Genomic DNA, 22630 nt, shown 5'->3' on the forward strand with positions numbered 1-22630 from the left:
AGAGGGGATGAGAAGATAGTCTGCATCGTTCAGGCCTGAGTTAATGAATGTGACTGAAAGGGAGGCCATCTATAGCATGGGCCCTTAGAATATGGGAAAGGACCACATCCAACACCCAGATGAAGGCAAAACTCCTCTCCTGGGTGTCAGGAGTGAATACCTAGTCATCTACAATGCAGAAGAAGCCACCCAAGTTGCAACAATTCTGAGTGGCTCCATTTCTGGGCACTGTCCAGCCCACAGAAAGGGGAGGTCAACCTTAGCCTGCATAGAGAGTTGAGATCAATATTTTACTCTACTAAAGGGTGGACTGGAAGGAACCCATTCCACTACCTCTTATATTATTTCTTTTTCTGATAATAAAGTAACCTAGACATTGCTATGTAGGATTTTGTGTCATATAAGGCATATGCACTAAATACTATGCATTTTTGGGTTTCTTATAAGCGTGGGTGATTAAAGAAAGTTTTGGGACCAACTTTAAAATGGACTTTGATCCAATGGCAAAGTCAAGATATGCTGAAACTCACAATCAGCATCCTAATAGGTATTGAGATGCTTATGGCAGTAAATAATAGAACACTAGATAGCTTGAATAAGAAAAAACATTTAATCACACACTAAAACAATCAGATATAAAACTAATGACAGGTGAGTAATTCAGCAGCTCAAATGACATGCCTGGTACCTGGTTTTTCTGTCTGTCATTTTCTTAGTAATGTTTCCTAAGTAACACTTATTTCAACAGGCCAGCCCAATGTGGTTGCAAAATGTCTTCCTGAAACTCCTGAGACTCCTTGTTTCCAGATTCAACAAAGCAGGATGTAGAGAGTCCTCTTCCTCAAAAGTTTAAGTGAATACCCTAAAATTGAGTTCCACGGGACTGGATTGCCCTTCCATGAATCAATCCCTAGAGTCTAAGATTCTGGCCTACACTAACTGGAGTAAGGCTGAGTGTAGGGTCAAGCTCAACCTAAATCATGGGGTTCTGTTAGAAACAGAGAAAAGAAGAGGAGACAAGGAGACAGAAGCAACAAAGGAATACTACCACCTGTTTCAGTGTCAAGTGCATATTGGTTTTTGTACTGAGTACCTCTAAGTGGTTAGTTATGTTGGAATTTCTGCAGAAGTCATGGAGCTGAATCCAGGAAAATTCTGACTTGTTCTCTTATACAAACGGATTGATGTTGAACTGGGAAGAAGAGGCAAGAAGGAAATAACTTTGCTTAAGAAAAAAGGGATAGGTGGTCCAAAGCTAGAATCAACATCGGCACTTACACACCTGGTCCCTTTCTACCCTACTTCAGCAAGCAGCTAAGGTTAAACACTTTAGCAGCCTTGAACTTCTAAGTTCTGGGGTTTTGTGATGGAAAGAGGAGCAGACTAAGCATCAGGTGACTGGGGTTCTGTTCCCAGCTCTGCCACTAACTAACTCTGTGACCTTAAACAAGGACAACAACCTTTCTGTGTCTCAGTTTCCTCGTCTGTAAAATGAGGGGAGTTTGTTTAGATGATTCCTCTTTGTCTATAAAATCCTTTAGCTCTTAAATCCAAACCCCCGTAACAGGTGACCCAAGACCTGCCTTGGGGATTCTGGTTTTACAGACATTGGTCTTCCAGGCCAACCAAACACCCTGTTGAATCAAGGGGATTTATCAACAGCCCCAAGGCCTAGCGGGTCTTGGAGGCCAGTCAGGGTGTGGTGCTGGGAAAGGAGCCCAAGACACCTAGTTCCTTGTTCCAAACAGCATTCAATTCACCCTATGACTCAGTTATCGTACTTCTCTCTTTCCAAGGAGTGCAAAGTTTCAGTCCTCTCTGTGATGGCAACAGCAATTTATTAGGTTGCCAATCTAGAAGGTTAAGAGAAAAATGAGATTCTGCTTTGTATTTTGAGCCATATCCAGTTATATTCCTGCTTCCAATTCCTATTTAATATGGATAATCATTTCCCAAATAACCTTAAACATAGGCACCCCCCCCACACCTAATTTAACAGCAGCAAGGCACCCTTAATCAGGGTGCACGTTGAATGTTCCAGAACCTAGGATAAAACACCCTATCTCTTTAAATTCCTTGCCTCTCACTCTCCAGACAGAACTGAAGCACTGAAGCAGTTAGTATGAAATCAAGTAGAACTCTTTGATTACTCATTTTTAAGATTTACAATTATAAGTGATGGTGACAACATAACAGGATGCTAAAGAAATAAGGCTGAAGAGGTGATTCTTTGGGGCCAAGATGAATATTCAGATTAAGAAAAACTGCTAATGAAATCCCAATCACATAGTAATTTCCCACGTATTGCTTTCTGAAACTCAAGTAGCTATATGGCCTAATTAGGCCTGTTTGGGAGATTATCACAACATCTTATTTCTGCCATGAATGGCATCATTCAGCATTTAATATTCATTGAGGCTTTTATGAAACAGAGAGGTTTCCATATGTCTCTAGAGCAAAACATTTGTGTTTGCCATCTGCTACTCAAGAGTAGTTTTTGTAGGAAAAGAATGCAAATCGCTTGGTTCTTTAATTACTTTGGGGTTAGGCTGTACTATAGCTGGGACTGTGGGACGGCCAATTCACTGAAAGGAGCATACGGTTGTTTACTTAGCCACCAAACTTAAAGAGTTCTTTACAAGCAAACGGCATGAAAAGAAATTGAAGCCTAAAACTATCTTTGCCCTTTAAACTCAAGGCAAAGTCCCCTGTGAAGTGACGTGTGAGACTTTTATAAGTTGGCGTTAAGGAGACACTATCTAGGGACACTGGACTTTGAGGTTATTATAGCAAGCATTAGTTCTCTTTTCTTAATCTTGACACCAAAGAAATATATGACTCAATACTTAAAAAAAAAAAAAAAATTAAAGGATCTCCATGAACTCAGTCCAAAAAAAAAAAAAAAAAAAAAAAAGGAATTTACTCTTGGTCACCCAGGAGATAATTACTTGGGCTTTGGACTCTGTGCTGTTCATTTTGCCTTTCCCTCTTTCTCATTACTTTCTCGAGTTGTGGATAATTCTCTGCTCAGTAACACTTTCCTAGCCAATGGATACACACCATTAGTTTTGCTTAATCAGGAGTAACTTCAACTGAGAATTTAACCCAACGTGGAAACCCTGGAGCTTAGAGAAATCTATAGATCTCAATTGCTGATGCTCTTTGGAGCCCTCACAGTAAATTTCGTTCACTGGGATTACTGGAATATAGAATGTAAGAAATTGACAAATCAAAGGGACCTAGTTTGGCTACTATGAGATCCTAACCTCATGGACTTCTGTTTTCTAAGACTATTTTCTGCTTGAAGGTGGTATAGAACCAATGAGTATAGAGATTGTTTATTGTTTCCAAAGTTTGTATCTCAGAATACGAAGTGAATCAGTAGGTGAAACTAGAAGAATGGGTTTCATGGCCAAACCCTTTTGACAAATTCTGCTTCACAGTGTTTTGATGATAGGGCTTCTCAGAACACTTAATATGCTGATGTGCTTTGTGACTCTTCATAGTCTGGTGCTGAGTGCGGCTTTCCCCACACTTGTGCTCCGAGGCACCTTTTTGATGGAGCATCTTATGGGACCTATGTTCAGTATATATGTCAGGAAAGTGATTTCATCTGAACCCTAGTTTTAGATATGAAGATTGAGCTGTAAAGTCCTACTGTCATGAAGAAAATCAGCATGTTTATAGGAAGGTGTCAGGAAGGGAGGCAACATCCATTTATCAGAGTTCCTGCTGGACTGAGAACATCTGTCCCTGTTCAGGATTCTCCTGAATCCCAGGGCATGGCTCCCTCATGCTGCCTCTGTTACAGTCACACCCATGGAAAGATTAGCCAAGGGGTCTAGGGTACTGTGATGGCTGCTTCCTCCTGACCTGGGGCAGGTGACTTGCCCCCAAGTCCTGGGGGACAGACATTGTACTGAACTGAAATGAAAATCACCTTATGTGCAGAAGGAAATTTACCCAGCATTCTAAAAGTGCAAAAAACTAGATTCTTTTTTTTTTTTAATGTTTATTTTTGAGAGAGAGAGACACACACAGTGTGAGTGGGGGAGAGGCACAGAGAGAGGAAGGCACAGAATCCGAAGCAGGCTCCAGGCTCCAACCTGTCAGCACAGAGCCTGATGCTGGGCTTGAATTCATGAACCATGAGATCATGACCTGAGCCGAAGCCGGACGCTTAACCAACTGAGCCACCCAGGCACCTCCAAAAAACTAGATTCTTAAATGAACATTCTTGAGGCTGAGTTTTTTCAGGAAATAAGGCTAATGCCAGCGGTCCTGGGTGGCTCAGTCGGTTAAGCGTCTGACTCTTCATTTTGGCTCAGGTCATGATCTCACGATTCATGAGTTTGAGCCCCAATTCGGGCTCCATAGTGACAGCGTGGAGCCTGCTTGGGATTCTTTCTCTCTCTCTGGCCTTTCCCTGCATGTGCTCTAAATAAATAAACAAACGGACTTAAAAAAATTTTTTTAAAAGGTTAATGCCAAGTAATTAAGCTAACATTTGTGGTTTTTTCTTTTGTATTATTCTCTATTTTGAGTGAGTTATAGGATGTGTTAAGGGTCACATCACACCCAGACTAATTTTCTACATTGACATCTAAAGTTCTGTAAAATGGTCTGTATAATAATATGTTTTTAAAAATAGATTATTTAAATTTCTTGAGGGCATGAATTATATTCATATTGTATCCCTAATGACCACCACAGGGCTTGGCATACATTAGGCACACAGTAATAAATATGTTTGCATTCATTAGTAAACTACAATCTGATGATTAGACTTTAATAATGATAATAATACATTAATGGTACTAATGACATCCTATATTTCCAAAAATCTCAAAGATAAATTCCTTGACCTGGTTAAGGTTTAAAAGCAGAAGCTAGTTAACACTCCTTATTTGTAACCTTCTATTTCACAAACGGTTGTACTGTGATGCGGTATTTCTTTCAGGAAATAATAAGTGGGATCACTTCCGTGTTTGACTTTTGAATACATGCACATAGACTTAGATGTGGAATGAGTCCATAGATACCGACTCCTATCTTCCAGTCATTGTAGAATTCCCCTGTCAGCCAGTTGGCCTGTATTAAACATCCCCAGTGATAACACACATAATAATAATCCTGAAACAATGTGTGACCCTGGAGGGCCTACTGAGTCATCAAAGAAGGATTAAGTCATGTTGGTAATTACAGTTTTTCTGTATATTCATTCACTTAATAAAAACAAATTTTTTAGCCCCTACAATATATAAAGCAACTCACTAGGTACTGTAAGGGGAGTAAAGAAACTGATACAGACCATCCCTTAAGAAGCCTGTGGTCTTAGAGGAGAGGTGGGGCACACACATAAGTAATTACAATGCTGGGTAAAATTACGACATGCTGGTAATGTGCTGTTGTGTTAATTTACAGTTCTTTCAAAATTAGCTTATTTTTCTTTCAAAACTGGTAGTCTGTAGGTAAGCAGATTCCCCTGTGAATTAGAATGCCCCATCTCCTGACTATTCTGGATAAGCAGCATCTGTGACATCAAGTTTTATTCGCAGTGACCTGCATTGTCTGGGAGCCATGCTTCTTGTTATATAGCAGGACAGGGCCATCCCAGGAAGGTCTTATTGACCAGCACTAAGTCCCTGACGTTGGGACATACAATTCACTTGAACTGGATGGGTGAGGAGGATGAATCACAATGACAGGAAGGTGGGTACTTTGGGCAGCAACATAGTAATACAGGGGTCAAGTTGTTAAGTGACAGCCAGAAACGGGGTCAACATAGGCACACAAATTGTCCTTGGCTCGCCGAGTAGCTCCCTCTGAACAGAGAGTGGGTCTGTGGGGGAGAAGGTTGTGGGGGCAGTAGGAGGATTTATCGGTCCACACCCCAGAAGTGACCACTACCTGATGATGTGAGTTGACTCTTTTTTTTCTGATTTGAGATATATTTTTATCTCCATTTAAAAAAAGTTTTTTAATGTTTACTTATTTCTGAGACAGAGAGAGATAGACCATGAGTGGGGGAGGGGCACAGAGAGAGGGAGGCACAGAATCTGAAGCAGGCTCCAGGCTCTGACCAGTAGGCACAGAGCCCGACTTGGGGCTTGAACTCACGAACCATGAGATCATGACCTGAGCCGAAGTCAGTCGCTCAACCGACTGAGTCACTCAGGTGCCCCTTTATCTCCATTTTAAAAGCAAAAAAAGTAAGGAATTCATTTATACATCCAATATCCCAAGATCATTATGTAAACACATCTTTCATATATTAGGAATGATGCTGTCAGAGAAAGTTGGTCTAAAGCCTTTCTCTGAGCCAAGAATCCAGAATTTAATACAGTAATCACTTATTTTTTTTTAAGTTTTATTTATTCATTTGTGAGAGAGAGGGAAAGAAAATGCATACATGAGGGGTGGAGGGGCAGAGAGAGAGGGGGAGAGAGAGAGAGAGAGAGAGAGAGAGAGAGAGAATCCCAAGCAGGCTCTGTGCTGTCAGTACAGAGCCCGATGCAGGGCTCGAAATCATGAACCTCAAGATCATGACCTGAGCTGAAATCAAGAGTCAGACACTTAACTGAGCCACCCAGGCACCCCAATACTGTCATCATTTAAATATACAACAAATTAACATCAAAGTATACACTTATACATTTCCTTATTTATATCTTTTGCCTTCAAAATTGATGATTAAAAATACTTTTTATGTATGGACATAGTTTTTTTTTTATTAAATATTGTAAATCATTAAATGAAACAGATATGAGTTAGCAAGGAAACTCATAATTTTAACTTTTTTGTATGTCAGGCCAGGACTGGGATCATGACTCTGATTCTGAGGGGCATGATGAGGACAGAGGGATCGGTTTTGTCCCCCAGCTCCTTGCAAGTTTGGCTGACCAAAGAGCAGGGCAGCACACACCCAGGGTCCCAGGGATTCATGCTTCTCTTCTTCCTTCCACTTGGTCCATTTTGGGGAGGCAACAAAAGGGTCATCTATGCTAGGATCACCACCTAGAGCTTTGGTATCTAGCTTTTTATGGGAGCTCAACCTCTCTGGTAAAGTATTTAATTATGGAGTTTATTCGTTTGATTCCTGGCCCTTATACCTGCCGGAGACCATGCCTACTACCCAGAATAAATTATCTGTGGGAGGCAAACAGTCAAAACACTTGAAACAGCTCATGCCTTTTGTGTTTTATAGTTAAGGTAGCAATTACTTATGGTATCCAGACTTGTGCAGACTCCAGTATTAACTCAGACTTTTGACTTATTTGTTATATGGCCAGATAGCATTTGTTCTTAAGTCTTAGCAAGAGGGTCCCTTCCCCTGGGGCCCACTCTTTAGAGAACCCTACCCTTGCCCTCTTTTGGTCACTATTCCAAATTGGGCAGGGAATCCATAGGCCAGGAGATGTATTCATTCAGAGTCATGCTCCCTTTTCAGAATACACTCCAGGTACCCACACCCCAGAATTCTCAGCCGAATGCCCTGCTTCCAGGAATGGTATGGACCTCATCTCCGGATCTATCCTTCTGAGGGTGCACTGTTTCATTGGTGTGGCACCACAGGCATACGCAATGGCCAAAAGGGGGTGCTAACATGGACAGAGCTTGAACACATGGTCTGGGATCCTCATCGCATGTGTATGATGCCTTCATGATATGGGCCCTGCCTGGGGCGGTTGGGGATGGGGGAAGGAGGGGCGTCGGTCCAGGCCAGGACTGCTCTCCCTAAACCACCACATTCTGGTGTGGAGCTCTGTAGAGCTAAAATATTCTAAATTTCATTACCGATTTTTTAGGTCATTATAAATATATATCTGTTAAGGTAGGAAACTTGCTTGTTATCTTCATCTATAGTTGTTAAATATTTAGACATAAGATTTATGGGCCTCTGTTTTCACTCTTTTCTTTGTTTTTGTTGTTTGTTGTAGTTGTTTTTTTCCCCACTTTTTTGCACCCTAAGCCCCACAAATTATGGGACTAGGACCTCTCTTAGAATAGGTTTGATTTTGGGTTTGTTTAAAATCTTAATACAGGGGCGTCTGGGTGGCTCAGTTGGTTGAGTGTCCAATTTTAGGTCAGGTCATGATCTCACAGTTGGTGAGTTCGAGTCCCACATCGGGCTCTGTGTTGACAGTTCAGAGCCTGAAGCCTGCCTCACATTCTGGTCTCCCTCTCTCTTCCCCTCCCCTGCTTGTGCTCTGTCTCTCAAAATTAAATAAACATTAAAAAAAATTTTTTTTAATAAAAAATTAAAAAAAAAACTGGATACAAAGGATCTGGTAACAGAGGGTTGAAATGTGGGTGGTGGGTGGGCAGCTTTGTCACCAGGTCAAATGTAGCATGCTCATAAGCCATGTTCCAACTACGTCCCAATGTCCTGGTCCTGCTCCCTGGCCTGATAGGGGAAATTGTGTGTGTGTGCACATCTAACATCCACTGGGAATCAGAAGAATATGACTTGGCTGTTTTCAAATAATTCAAGCCCACACTGCTGCTCTGCTCTAGGCTGCTGCCGTATCCCTGCCAAAACGCTCTTCCCAGTTGACTTCTTTAACCTGCTTGGAGTTAAGAGCTGGGCGCCCTGAAGGCCTCTTCCAGGCGAAAAAGAATGAATGAGAAAAAAAGAACTGGGCCAAGCTTCCTTGATTGAACCACTTCACTTCGGCAAATCCCTAAGCCTTTCTATCTGTTTTGTAGGGGGTCAAGTGAGTAGACTAATTCAGTCGTACCTCCGAGGACATTGAGTGGCAAGTTTAATTAATGATGACTGTGAATGGGCTTTGTAATGTAAAGTTATACATAAATGAAAGGGGCACTACAACTATTTTTTGCCAAGTCTGGAGCTCGTCCTGCTTTCCATTGCCACAGTTAAGCCTCTAAGTACTGATCACAGACTGCTGCAGACTTCAAGAGTGCGGAAAAGCACAGCTGGGCTCCCATTACCTGAAGCAGAAAGCAGGGTCAGTAATTTGGGGGGAGAACTGGGGCAAGTAATCAGTGCCCATCTCAGATTCCTGGATGGCCGGTGGCACCAATATCCACTGGGTCTAGCCGGTGGCAGATGATGGACTGGTTTCTGCAAGCAAAGTTCAAAAACAGGTGTATCCACTTATTCCTGGAACCATTCTGGAAAGATTCTTGAGCGATCAAGCATCACATCGAGTAGAGAACTCTTCCCAAAGGTCTCCCTTGCACTTCTTCCTATTGTCTCTGCCTCAGTTTGCTGGCTGACAGCTCACACTAGAGGTATTTTCTTCAGGGACGGTGTTTACTGAAAATATGCAACAAGAATCAAGCCTATTGAGGATGCATTTCTTCCTTTAAAGTCATATGTCTTATTTATAGGGGTCACATTCCAAGGTTCACTTAAACACATGGCTATATGATTTATCAGAAGTCATACTGGCCTTGCTAAGCATTCCACTTTGGAACGGTTGATTACTCTGGCTAACATGGGATTTCTGTGTCTCTTACACTGCTCATCTAACAACATTCATATGCAACAAATCCTAACTTTTACGTAGTAAGTGAACATGATTGCTCTTTCTCTTAATCTCTGCAAGACTTTATGCTTCTAGGACGGTGTATCGTATGTTGTAATTATGTTTATACAGCCTCTTCCTTATTATTAGATAATCTGGAGCTCCTTTAAAACCCCAAAAGGGTCTTAATCATTGTTACATTGCCCTTTACATCAGTGTCTTCTTTATAGGAGACACAAAAATACACTTAATCAAATACATTGAAAATGAAAAGACCTAATGGGTGATGAAAATGATAGGAAAGCCTAATGTTCATAGTTTCTTTCTCTCTTTCTTTCATTCATTCATTCATTCATTCATTCATTCATTCTGTCTGTCTGGGGAGCTTCACTTTCAAATAATTTTTAATTTAATTTATTTTTAATATAATTTACTGTCAGATTGGTTTCCATACAACACCCAGTGCTCCTCCCAATAAGTGCCCTCCTCAATGCCCATCACCCACTTTCCCTTCCCTCCCACTCCCCATCAACACTTAGTTTATTCTCAGTTTTTAAGAGTCTCTTATGGTTTGGCTCTCTCCCTAACTTTTTTTTTTTTTTCCATTCCCCTCCCCCATGGTTTTCTGTTAAGTTTCTCAGGATCCACATAAGAGTGAAAACATGTGTTATCTGTCTTTCTCTGTATGACTTATTTCACTTAGCATAACACTCTCCAGTTCCATCCACGTTGCTACAAAAGGCCATATTTCATCCTTTCTCATTGCCAAGTAGTATTCCATTGTGTACATAAACCACAATTTCTTTATCCATTCATCAGTTGATGGACATTTAGGCTCTTTCCATAATTTGGCTATCATTGAAAGTGCTGCTATAAACATTGGGGTACAAGTGCCCCTATGCGTCAGCACTCCTGTATCCCTCGGGTAAATTCCTAGCAGTACTATTGCTGGGTCATAGGGTAGATCTATTTTTAATTTTTTGAGGAACTTCCACACTGTTTTCCAGAGCGGCTGTCCCAGTTTGCATTCCCACCAACAGTGAGAGAGGGTTCCCGTTTCTCCACATCCTCTCCAGAATCTACAGTTTCCTGATTTGTTTATTTTAGCCACTCTGACCGGTGTGAGGTGATATCTCATTGTGATTTTGATTTGTATTTCCCTGATGAGGAGTGACTTTGAGTATCATTTCATGTGTCTGTTGGCCATTTGGATGTCTTCTTTGGAAAAGTGTCTATTCATGTCTTCTGCCCATTTCTTCACTGGATTATTTGTTTTCCGGGTGTGGAGTTTGGTGAGTTCTTTATAGATTTTTGATACTAGCCCTTTGTCCGATATGTCATTTGCAAATATCTTTTCTAAAAATTTCTTGTTGGAATCTCTAAGTATATTATATTGGTTAAGATAAAAATTCTTCTGCTACAGCCAGACCTAGGCTTACATCTTAGTTCAAATTACCATTTATGAGTTCTTGGGAATGGTACTTAACAAGCTCTGTGCCTTAGTTTCCTCATCTGTAACATGCAGATAACATCTCATGGAGATGGTGTAAAGATTAAATGAGATTATCCATGTAAAGTGCTTAGTGCCATGCCTGACACGAAATAAGCAAGAAGTAACATTCAGATGATATCACTGTCATCACCATTAGAAATTGTAGGAGAAGGAGTCTTGGGTGCTCTCAGAGCCTTAAAGTATCGCCTCCAGATTTCACAGCCTACCCCATAGTTCCCTTAATATGCCTTATAAATATGAAATAGGAAACCACATAGGTTAGAAATTCCAAGTTTTCTGCTTCTGGCTCCTGATTTCAGATTTTACTCTTTAGATACTTTAAGTATGAGTAAGATAGTTCTCATTCAGACATAACGTAAGGGCTATTTAAAAGACATTTTGTTGGTTGTAAAATATATTGCTAGGCAATGTGGGCCCTTGGAAATGGGCTTAGCTCCAATGTACTTGGTAAGTGTTTAGTTGAAAATGGCATCTCTCCTCAACATGTGGTCTCTAGATCTGATTGTTCTCCGTGAACAAAAAAAAGTTGTTGCATACATTTATCATCACTTTGCTGAAGTTTGTGGAGAAGGTGTTTTCAGTTAACCAATATGTCCAGTGAATACTCAATGTTTCAGGGAAAAGACAGAACAACACTGAGGCAGCCTGAGGGGAGGATTTAGACTATCCGCTGCCTCACCAACGGCAGTCGCGACAATGTTTGGAGGGAACAGGCACCTTTTGGGGTCTCTCTCCAGCCCAAGCCTCCTTTTCTCAGAGCTTCCCTGACCCTCTTGCACAGGGGTGGGCCCCAAGAGTCACTATCACTCCAAATGCTCACAGACTGTTGGAGTCCACGCTCCTGACCCAAGCTGAGACAACCAGATTCTCTTGCCAGGGCATCTGGAATTGGGACACAGGCCTTCGGGTCAGTCACTATTGGCCCTGGAAGTAGGACAGCATATAACAAGGGGCAGGCATAGCCACTGTCATGATGTGCCCTGAGAGGCAGAAAAGCTGGGATGTAGGGAGAGGAGGCTGAAAGAGTGTCAGGGAGAAGTAGAGATGAGAAACCAGGTCACTCCTGAGAGAAAAAGGGAGGTGGCAAGAGAAGAGCTGTCTCCATTCCCAAGGCCTCTCAGGGCTTTGTTCTGACCCCCCCTGAGGCCCAGCTGCCCTTCCTGCCCTGGCCCATGTCCAACACACTCTCCACCTTAGCTCAGGCAAGCTTAAGATGTATCTGTTACGTGAAACCCAAGGACTCTTGGCTGAGGGAGTGGTCTGGCAGAGAGAGAGAGAGGCTCAGCCAGGGATTCTGGTTGCACAGGCAGGGTCTGCCTGGTGATGCCCACCCTGGTGATCCCATCACAACCGCCTGCCCAAATCGTACACGCACACAAATCATTTTTGCTGACGATAAAACTGAATGGAACATATTCATGGCTATTCTTGAAACAACGTTCTTAGTCACTTCCTGATGTACTTTCTTGTGTAATAGGGAAGAAAGTGGCATTATGGATGGCACACCCAGAATTTTGTCTAACCCCGAATACTTGTACAGGGGTATATGTAACTGCAGCTGTCACCGGTCAGGAATTTTGCAGGGGAAAAATAAAAACCAGACGGGCACTGGTCGCTTTAACGATCTGTCTGTCCCCATTCTGGCCACTTGACACTCAGCTTTGGCTCTGCCCCAGATTCAGGGGCAAATCCTACCTCTAGGGAAGGTTTCAAGGAGCCCTGTCTCAGGAGTTCAGGAGACACTGTTAGGTTACCCTGTGACTTGTTCTCTCATCAAACTCTCTGGTTCTGGCCTCTGGGCTTCAGCCTTCACCCTGGGATTGAGTTGGTTAGATTCCCTGTCACAGGACCTGACTCCTTGATTCCTCAGGCTTCAGCCCCTGCCACCATAAAACCAGGACTGTGGCCCCTCCAAAATCAGGACTGTAATTTGCATACACCTATTCTTTGTAGGTAACACACCCGAAACGCAGACCAAGCTGGGGACCTTGCTACCTGCCCTTCATCCTGTGTGACCCTCCCCCACTGCCACTCAGGGTCAATCACACTGTTTTTTCCAACATCTGCCCCCCCACTTTCACCGCTGCCAATAGTCACATTTGCTTCACTTATGGGACACCTTCTTTTGGTACCTGAATCTCTCTAAATTGCCACATCGCTTGTTATTTCTCTGAGGGTCCATGGTCCTGCAGCTCTGCTTGCCTGGAAGACCTCCTCCCTGTCACTTCAACTGGGCACCAGTCACAATGCCTAGCACTTAACAGGGTGACAGGGAAGCAATGTGGTGGAATGAGCATGGGCATCTCGAGCACACTTAGGTTCAAATCCCTGCTCCTTCACTTACACAAGGTTCTTAATTCCTCTAGAACACAAAAGAATTGTTGAAAGGATTATATGAGATAATGTGTCTGGCAAGATTTCGTAGTTATTTGATAAAATACATCTGCTTTTCTTTCCTGAACTTATATTTTTTAACAGCTTTATTGATAGTCACATATCATACAACCCACTGACAGACTGCAGTGCAACGGTTTTTATTATATTCACTAGACTTAGGGTTGTTGTTGTTCTTTTTTTTTTTTCTTGAGGGGAGGAGAGAGGGGGAAAGAGGGGGAGGAGGGAGAGAGGGAGAGAGAGAGACAGAGAGAGACAGAGAGAGAGAATCTTAAGCAGGTTCCACGGCCAGCACGGACCCCAATGCGTGGGGCTCGATCTCACAACCATGAGATCATGACCTGAGCTGAAAACAAGAGTTGGTTGCTTAACCGACTGAGCCACCCAAGTGCCCCTAGACTTAGATTTCTTAAAATGCAATTAAAGCATGAGAAATATGAGGCTTAATAACACTTAAAAAGACTTAGGATGTTAGTCAGCTATACGGTTAGGTAAATAAATGGTGCAATGCTATTATGCTGCCAAGAGAGCTTATGTGATATTGGACTGTGCCGGTACACATGTGATGATCAGAACAAGACAAGCAATGGTTCCCTGTGATTCAGAGCTGACAGTGTGTTCAGTCATTGGGCCCGCTTTAAGAGGGATGTAGGCAAATTGGAGCATGACCAAAGAAACATGAAAAGGGTGATGAGAAACGGCAAATTCATCCTGGAGAAGTAGATTCTAAGAGGAGGCGACCCTGTCCTTAATTAGCTCAGGGCATTCAGTTGGAAAATGAATGACATGTGTTTCCTGTGTTCCCTTCCTAGGCCTGAAAGTCAAGAGGTGAATTTATTTTATTTTATTTTTTTATGTTTATTTATTTTTGAGAGAGAGACAGACAGAGCATGAGTGGGGGAGGGCAGAGAGAGAGGGAGACACAGAATTGGAAGCAGGCTCCAGGCGCTGAGCTGTCAGCAGAGAGCCCTACATGGGGCTTGAACCCACAAACCACGAGATCATGACCTGAGCTGAAGTCAGACACAACCGACTGAGCCAACCAGGCGCCCCATCAATAGGGGAATTTAAAAGCAAGCACACTTCGACATAAAAGGATTTCCTCTTGAAAATAGGAATGGGTTGGCCCTTCCTAACCTGAAATTCCATATTTAATACGTTGCTACATTATTAGCAAGTCCGAGAGCAATGGCTTATAGAGCTCCTACTCTGTGTAATATGCTGTGCTCAGGTGATAAAATGATCCAGCAGGTCAGCCCTTCTTCATTTAAAGCCAACCATACAGTTTGCGGGTTAGTCTAGTAGTTCATTCTTTCTCCTATTTTTGATTCCTGCTTTTGATGTAAGAGAAAAGGATGCCCCAAAGTGTCGATATGGATATTTTATTAGCAGTTTTGATGATGGTAGAAATATTCCTAGAATAAGACTTTGGCATTACCTGGTCAGGAGGATTATGCTCTCCTCTTCCCGGCTCTGTGTAAAGTGACTTCATTTTAGTTCTTGAAATTGACCACTGTGGAAACATTTAGGGAAATCAGCAAACACTACAGATCAGCAACATAACTCTCCCCCATCTTCCAGGGTCCCACTGCTTCGAGTCTATGCTACACAGTGACTGCAGAGCTGGCACAATTCACAATGACGACAGACCTTCTACTACAATTTTGGACTATGTGTCTCTGTGAAAGATATACTTAGGGCCAATGGTATTTAACTTTCACCTAAGGGTGATTTGGAATTTAAGTAGTTTAACAGAGTTAACTAGTTTCAGATGAGTGGAATATTTAGGGGGAAATATTTGGGGAAGATTAGACTCATTCTCAACTGCCTTCTAAGTCACATCTATTTTTCCTAAAACTTGTAATAACCCAGTCTATATATTTAAAGAGTCTATAGGGAGACAGAGCCAGGACTAAGGCCCTCTGGAGCTGGGAAGATAAGGCTTTCTGCTGGCCAGTGCTTGTCCTTCATGACAAGTGGCTCCTTGTGCCACCTATTGGACTTTGAAAGAACAGTCTCTCAGGTTTTGATTGAAAGGTAAGACACCAGCAAGGATTTTCCGCAGCCGGAACAAATTCATGGTCTTCCCTAAGTCAGAACTATTCTAAAAAGCTAGAATTTTACAAGTCACTAAGAGGAAAATCATCATCAGCCCGAGATTCACAGAGCCAACTGATTCCTTTGTAATCAACAAGCTCTAGGAATTACAGTTGGCATTGACTGAGCACTTAGTATACTGTGCACTTTACAAGCATTACCTCATTCTGTCTTCATATAACCTTATGAAGCAGACATAAATATTTTCATTTTACAGATAGGGAAACAACACAGTTAAGTGGCTATTAGGCTTAAAAAGTTTCTGCATTGCCTGCCCGTTCTGTATATAGACATTCTGCAAATAGTTGAGTAAGTTTTTAAATGTGAATAAACAGAGCACCATTCTTCTTAATACTCTGAGCCTGCTGACCCATTAGCCTTTTAATCAGCTTTTATCTAATGGGAAAACAGAATGATTTTCATTTATTTTTGCTTGAACATGCCTTCCAAGGGAAGGCTATACTATCTCCATCTCACTATATCACTATAATATCTCATTAACCTTATAATGACTCACACTTACTTTTTCAGTTTCAGAAAACAAGTTAACTTGTGCTTGGCCAGAATTCTGTGGTCGTTCGGTCTTCTCATCACACCAAGTTGAGGCAGAGGAAATACCAAAGGCATGCATCAAGAAGGACCTATAAAGTTATGAGAGAAAAAGAAGGGTTATGGATAAACCAGAGGCAGAAGAGTTAGTTCTCAAAGAAAGACGATCAAGCCAGTTACATTGAGTAGATGGCACTCTGGACATATTCCTGTGCCTGTCATGCTACTAGACAAGTGGGGGAATGACAGCACATCCTGATCTTAAGAAGCCTATGGACTTCTAAGGAAGAGAACACACTCAGAAGAACATGAGGAGCGTGAACCTGCAGTACAAGAACTTGCAGAGAAAAACCACACAAGACAGCAGTGGTCATTGAGAAAGGATTAATGTAGGCAGTAAGTGCTGCAGAAAAGGGAAAGGTTACATTTGCATACATTTTTGCTGACCCCAGCATCTTCATGAAATATGTTCACTGTGAGCTGTAGGGAGACAGTGAAGTATGAGAGAACACCTGGCCTCTCAGTAGCTCACTTCTCTCCTGGAGACTCAGGCAGGCGATGAGAGGGTTTGCAGGAAGCAACAGCTGGAGAGACATGGAGACCAAGCACCTGGCCATCAAGGCAGGCAAGACGGTGCTGGCAGGTCTCACCTGGCTACCGAGTCTTGATGTACCAAATATTAATGATTTTTTTTTCCCCTCTGTATTTGTCCTTCTTTCTACCTTTCAGCAGGAGTAGCCTGTAGTTCTGGGCTTTGCTTTTGAAAATTCTGAGCCCTCTGGAGAATGGAGAGTAGTAGTTCTCAACCTTGACTCCTCCTGGAATTACCTGGGGAGTTATAAAAAACACTGTCGCCTGGGTCCCACCCCCATATGCTCTTAAACTGACCTGGGATGCTCCTCTGGTGATTCTAATGTGCAACCAAGTTTGAGTCCCAGTGACTTCAAAGGTTCCTGGACATAGTAAGAGAGAATAAGATCTACTAAAATGGACAAAGCATCTTGGAAAAGGAGGGAAGAGGGGAACTTCCGTGTTGCAATCTAGAGAAATAGCCTTGATTTGTTGTCTGGAGTAGTGGGAATCTGGGTTCTGGTTTTCGTAGAGTCCCACAGAGGAGGTAGGAAGGCTCCAGAGAGAATGCCAGTTGGTAAATCTAGGGCGGTGTTTCTAGGTCTGGGATCTGCATGCAAATTGCCAGGCCATCTTGTTAAAATGCAGATTCTGACTTAAGAGGTAGGGGGTGGGGCCTGAGTCTCCATTTCCAGAAAGTTCTTAGGTGATCCCAGTGCTGCCCATAACATGTCAAAGATCTTCATGGCTAGGACTCTAGGCTGTCTCTCTTAAGATTCCCATTTCCATCTGAAGCCACAACCTGTTAAACGTGAAGTGTTCCACAGTCAGGGGCAAAGGACATCCTTCTGTGACCTGGTCTGATTGAGAGCTGAAGGGCAGACAGACCCATCTACAGATCTCCAAAGCCTGGCGGGCTAAAGAGGAGCATATCCTGGCAGGGGATCCCCATGTCAGGGTCCTGGTAGAGTACAAATGGCCCACTCAGAAGAGATGACTGAAGATAGCTTCATGTAGGTATTATTTACAAGGATGAGGCAGGGTTAACAGAAATGAACAAAAGATGGTGAGATACCATCCCTCAGGCAGAAGAACCAAAAGAGGAGGATGTATTGACTGGAATCCCATAAAAGCTGTAGGAAAGGGACACCTGAAACAACTGTTTCTTTTATTTTTATTTGTTTATTTATTTATTTACTAGGGGAGGGGCAGAGAGAGAGAAGGAGAGAGAGAATCTCAAGCAGTCCCCACACTGTCAGCACAGAGCACGACACAGGCTCCTTCTCACAAACCATGAGATCGTGACTTGAGCTGAAATCAAGAGTTGGATGCTTAACCAACTGAGCCACGCAGGTGTCCCTTTATTTTTATTTTTTAAGAGGCCTCACACCCAGCACGGAGCCTAATGAGGCACCTGAATTCAGGATCATGAGATTAAGACCTGAGCTGAGGGACACCTGTGTGGCTCAGTTGGTTAAGTGTCTGACTTCAGCTTAGGTCATGATCTTATGGTTAGTGAGTTCGAGCCCTGCATTGAAGCACTGAAGGTGGAGAACCCACTTCAAATCCTCTGTCTCCCTCTCTCTCTGCCCCTCTCCTGCTCACACTCTCTCTCTCCTTCTCTCTCAAAAATAAACATCAAAAAAATAAAAGACCTGAGCTGAGATCAAGAGTCAGACACTTAACTCACTGAGCCCTAGGTGCCCCACAACTGTTTAATTTCGAGAAGCACCACATGAAGAAAATAGCCCACCATGGATAGATCCAGGGGAGCAAATACCCCAATATTTCTCTTCACCCACCTTGTGATTTCCTACTAATACCTCCCATTGGCCCAACTCAGGTATAAACCAGAGGACAAGAGAACTCAGCAGACACAGTCCATCAAAGTCAGCTTCCTGGGCACAGAGAAGGGTGAAGGATGGAGAGCAGATCAGCTCAGGGAAAACCTAGCACAATCTCCAAGAATGAGGTGAAATGTTCTGCCAGGCCAGACTACTTAGCCTGTTTAGGCTGCTATAACAATATACTCTAGAGTGGGTGGCTTAAATAACAGACATTTATTTCTCACAATTCTGGAGGCTGGCAAGTCCAAGATCAATGGTGTGGGCAGATTTGGAGCCCACTTCCTAGTTCATAGATGGCAGTGTTCTCACTATGTCCTTACATGGTAGAAGGAGTGAGGGAGCTTTCTCAGGCTTCTTTAATAATGGCACTAATTCCATTCATGAGGGCTCCATCCTGATGACCTAACCACCTCTCAGAGTCCTCACCTCTCAGTACCACCACACTGGGAAGTTAGGATTCAACCTATGAATTTCAGGGGGACACAAACATTCAGCCCGTAGTACAGCCCAGTGGGGCTCAGCTTCTGTCAGAAATTCAGCTGGCATGGAAGAGAAAATGACAACAGAGTTTGCACCTGAGACTCTTACCCCTTCTAGACGGGAGCTTACCTGAGAGTGTCAAACATCCTCATGAATGACAGGTGAACTTCAACCCCCACAGCGGAGCTTTTGGGACAATGATCGTGATCCTGTTGGAGAACTGGTGAGCAGAGAAGAGGCGAGCTTTCAGAAGTTGCTGTTGATTTCAGGAATGTGTTGAGAGTAAGCCACTCAAGCTTTGAATCCTGACAACAGGTGGAGCACAGAGGAAGAGAAAAAGAATACAACCTTGTGACAGTTTGCTGATGACACAGATTTCTCTGACTTTCTCAGAAAAATACTTAGGAAGGCAGGAGTGTGAAGAGTTATCTTTGGGCCCCACCTCGTACCCCGAATTTCTTAAGACAAAATGAATCTCCCACCATCTTTCTGGGAAAAGAAGGGCACAAGCCAGAGGCACGCCCCCACTCCGGGGCAAGTAGGGATCTGACCTATTTAGAACTGGTCTTGGCTAGCCTGAAATTTAGCACCAGTTAAGTTCCTGGCTTAATTGGAATACCTGTGCGCTTTCCCAGTGTCTGAAGTTGACAAAGGGGGAAGGGAGCGGAGATGGCTGTGCACTTGTTAGGCTGGTACTGAACAGGAGATAACAAAAGCACTTTCTCAGACGTGGCCAGGTAGAACCGCTGGGGAGTTCTCAGCAGTACACAGAACTCCAACTGGCACTTTGGGAAGCCAGGTGGGGGCTCCTTGCGCCGGATCCCTGAGAGCAGACTGCCAAGGCAAAGGGGCTCTGGGTCCCTTAATCTTCCAGCAGTGCAAAGACAGCGGGACACTTTAGGAGACGCTTAGCTTTGGAGGAGGAGGCAGAGTTGTGGCATCCAGGTCTTTCTGACCTTGAGTTTTATTTCCCATGCAATTACTGTGTCTCAGAAGTTGAGGGTTTTGACACTGTACGGGGCATTAGTAAGGAATGGAAGCAATAACTAGGAGTGGTCATTAGAAAGTGTTCTGAGAGGGGGCGCCTCCTGGCTCAGTCGGTTAAGTGTCTGACTTCGGCTCAGGTCATGATCTCATGGTTGGAGGAGCCCCACATCCGGCTCTCTGGTGCCAAATTCAGATCCTCTGTCCCCCTCTCTCTGGCCCTCCCCTGCTGGTTCTCTCTCTCTCTCCCTCCCTCTCTCTCTCACAAAATAAATAAATAAACTTAAAAAAAAAAGTATTCTGAGGCCTACTGCATATCAAGTGCCAAAATCAATTCCAGGTTAATTAAAAAGTTAAAGAATGAATACCACAACAAAAGAATTAGAAGAAAGTTTAGCTGATCCTAACATGGCCAAGGCCCGTGAAAACACAAAAGCAAAAAAAAAAAAAAAAAAAAAAAAGGAAAAACCAATAGTTTGAAATAAACATATACACGCAAAATTAAAAATTTCTGTATAGTTTTCAAATCACCAAAAAAAAATTAAACAGGATAAAGTTAACAGGACCTAATGAGTTGGGAAAACACTTGCAGCATATGTGATTACTGGTTAATGTCATTAACACAGAAAGGAAGAAATGGGTGATCACCTCAATGGAAATATGTGAACTGCCAACAAGCACTGGAAAATATGAATTAAATAACAGTGAAATATGATAAAATACCATACAGTTCTTCAGGATTGACTGAGATAGGGAAAAACATAATATCCAGTATTGTCAAGGGTAAAAGAAAGGGGCATCTCAAATATTTATAACTGGAATGTAAATTGGTTTGATTTTTCTGGAGGGTAATTGATAGTTTATATTATCTTTTTAATGTTTATTTACTTTTGAGAGAGAGAGAGCATGTGCACACAAGTGGGGGAGGGGCAAAGAGACAGGGGGATAGAGGATCCCAAGCGGGCTCTGTGCTGATGACACTTTAGGTGCTGACAGCACTGAGCCCCATGTGGGCTCATGAAGTCATGAACTGCAAGATCATGATCTGAGCCAAAGTCGGATGCTCAGTTGACTGAGCACTCAGGGGCCCCGGTAGTTTATATTGTAAACCTTACAATGTGCATAACTTAAAAAAATTATTTTAAATGTTTATTTATTTATGAGAGAGAGGGAAAGACACAGAGTGAGAATGGGGGAGGGGCAGAGAGAGCGAGGGAGACAAAGAATCCGAAGTAGGCTCCAGGCCCTGAGCTGTCAGCACAGAGCCTGATGCGGGGCTTGAACTCAAGATCCGTGAGATCGCGACCTGAGCCGAAGCTGGACGCTTAACCGAGTGAGCCACCCAGGCTCCCCAAAATGTGTATAACTTTTGACTCAGCAGTTTGTCCTCTAGGAATTTATCTTAAGGAGATAATCAAGGACGTGCACAGAGACTTACCTACAAGAACGTTTACGACAGTGTTATTTTAACAATGACAAATTCTGGGGAGGGAGTACTGAATGTTAAGATTTGACAGAATTGGGGAGTAGCTACATGGGTCTTCATTATTGTATTAGTTTCCTACTGGAACAAAAAACCGTAAAGTTAGTGGCTTAAAACAACATACATTTTTTAAGTCACAGTTCTGTAGTTCAAAGTCCGACCTGGGTCTCACTGGGTTAAAACTGAGGTGCTGGCAGGACCGTGTTCCTTCTGCAGACTCCAGGGCAGTGTCCATTTCCAGCTTCTAGAGGCTGCCCGCATTTCTTGGCTCAGGCTCCCCTTCTTCCATCTTCAAATCCAGCAACACAGCATCCCTCAGACCTTTCTTTCATCACCGCATCTCTTTCCCTGACTCTTCGTCTGTTTTCCTCTTCCACTTTTAAGGACCCTTGTGATCACATCGGGCCTACACAGACAATGCTCCTAGTTAGCTAATTAGCAAGCTTAATTCCAATTGTCATGTAACCATAGGTCCTGGGGATTAATGCTGAAGTCTTTGGGGGTCATTATTCTGCCTACACTACTGTATTATAGTTCCATATACTTATCTTCATAAAATGGTATTTTGTAATATTTAAAAAACCTAAATTCAATGTCCACTTTAGTGTATGGATGAAAGGAGGCTATATATTGATAGTATGAATGCTGTGTGCGCATTAAAAGTCATAATGTGGGGGCGCCTGGGTGGCTCAGTTGGTTAAGTGTCCGACTTCAGCTCAGGTCATGATCTCACAGTCTGTGAGTTCGAGCCCCGCGTCAGGCTCTGTGCTGACAGCTCAGAGCCTGGAGCCTGCTTCAGATTCTGTGTCTCCCTCTCTCTCTGCCCCTTCCCCCCTCATGCTCTGTCTCTCTCTGTCTCAAAAATAAATAAAAACATTAAAAAAAAAGTCATAATGTGGGAAAACATGTAACACGGAGCAATGTTCATTATATAATGAATGGGGGAAAATAAAGTCTACAAAAGAATATGCACAAGATAACATTTATGTAAAACCCAAACCCCAAGTATATTACTATTTACTATGCAAGTAAATAAAAAATGTTAGGAAGGTCAAATGTCAATAGTGTTTATCTCTGGATGGTCATTTTAATTTTCTTCAATTTTTCTCCATTTGCCAAAATGTGTGAAATAAAAGGTGATTGACAATGTTATCTAGCACATTTTTCTCCTTGGTATCCTTTTAATTACACTTGCTCACATCCATCCCTCAAGTTCATC

At 42.8% G+C, this 22630-nt stretch overlaps 1 protein-coding gene across 1 annotated transcript; it reads right to left on the minus strand.

The window, feature by feature from the left end:
- Positions 1-591: 591 nt before the first annotated feature.
- LOC128310962 (uncharacterized) lies at positions 592-20799 on the minus strand. The gene is made up of 6 exons (XM_053223921.1): positions 19394-20799; positions 19074-19249; positions 16022-16139; positions 14840-14914; positions 8956-9088; positions 592-1853 (listed from the first exon to the last, which is right to left on the minus strand). Exons 1-6 carry the CDS (start codon positions 19427-19429, stop codon positions 1762-1764), a joined length of 630 nt encoding a protein of 209 aa, XP_053079896.1. The 5' UTR covers positions 19430-20799; the 3' UTR covers positions 592-1761.
- Between the last annotated feature and the right edge of the window lie 1831 nt (positions 20800-22630).

The sequence above is a fragment of the Acinonyx jubatus genome, chromosome B3 (genome assembly GCF_027475565.1).
Source record: "Acinonyx jubatus isolate Ajub_Pintada_27869175 chromosome B3, VMU_Ajub_asm_v1.0, whole genome shotgun sequence".
Classification (NCBI taxonomy): Eukaryota; Metazoa; Chordata; class Mammalia; order Carnivora; family Felidae; genus Acinonyx; species Acinonyx jubatus.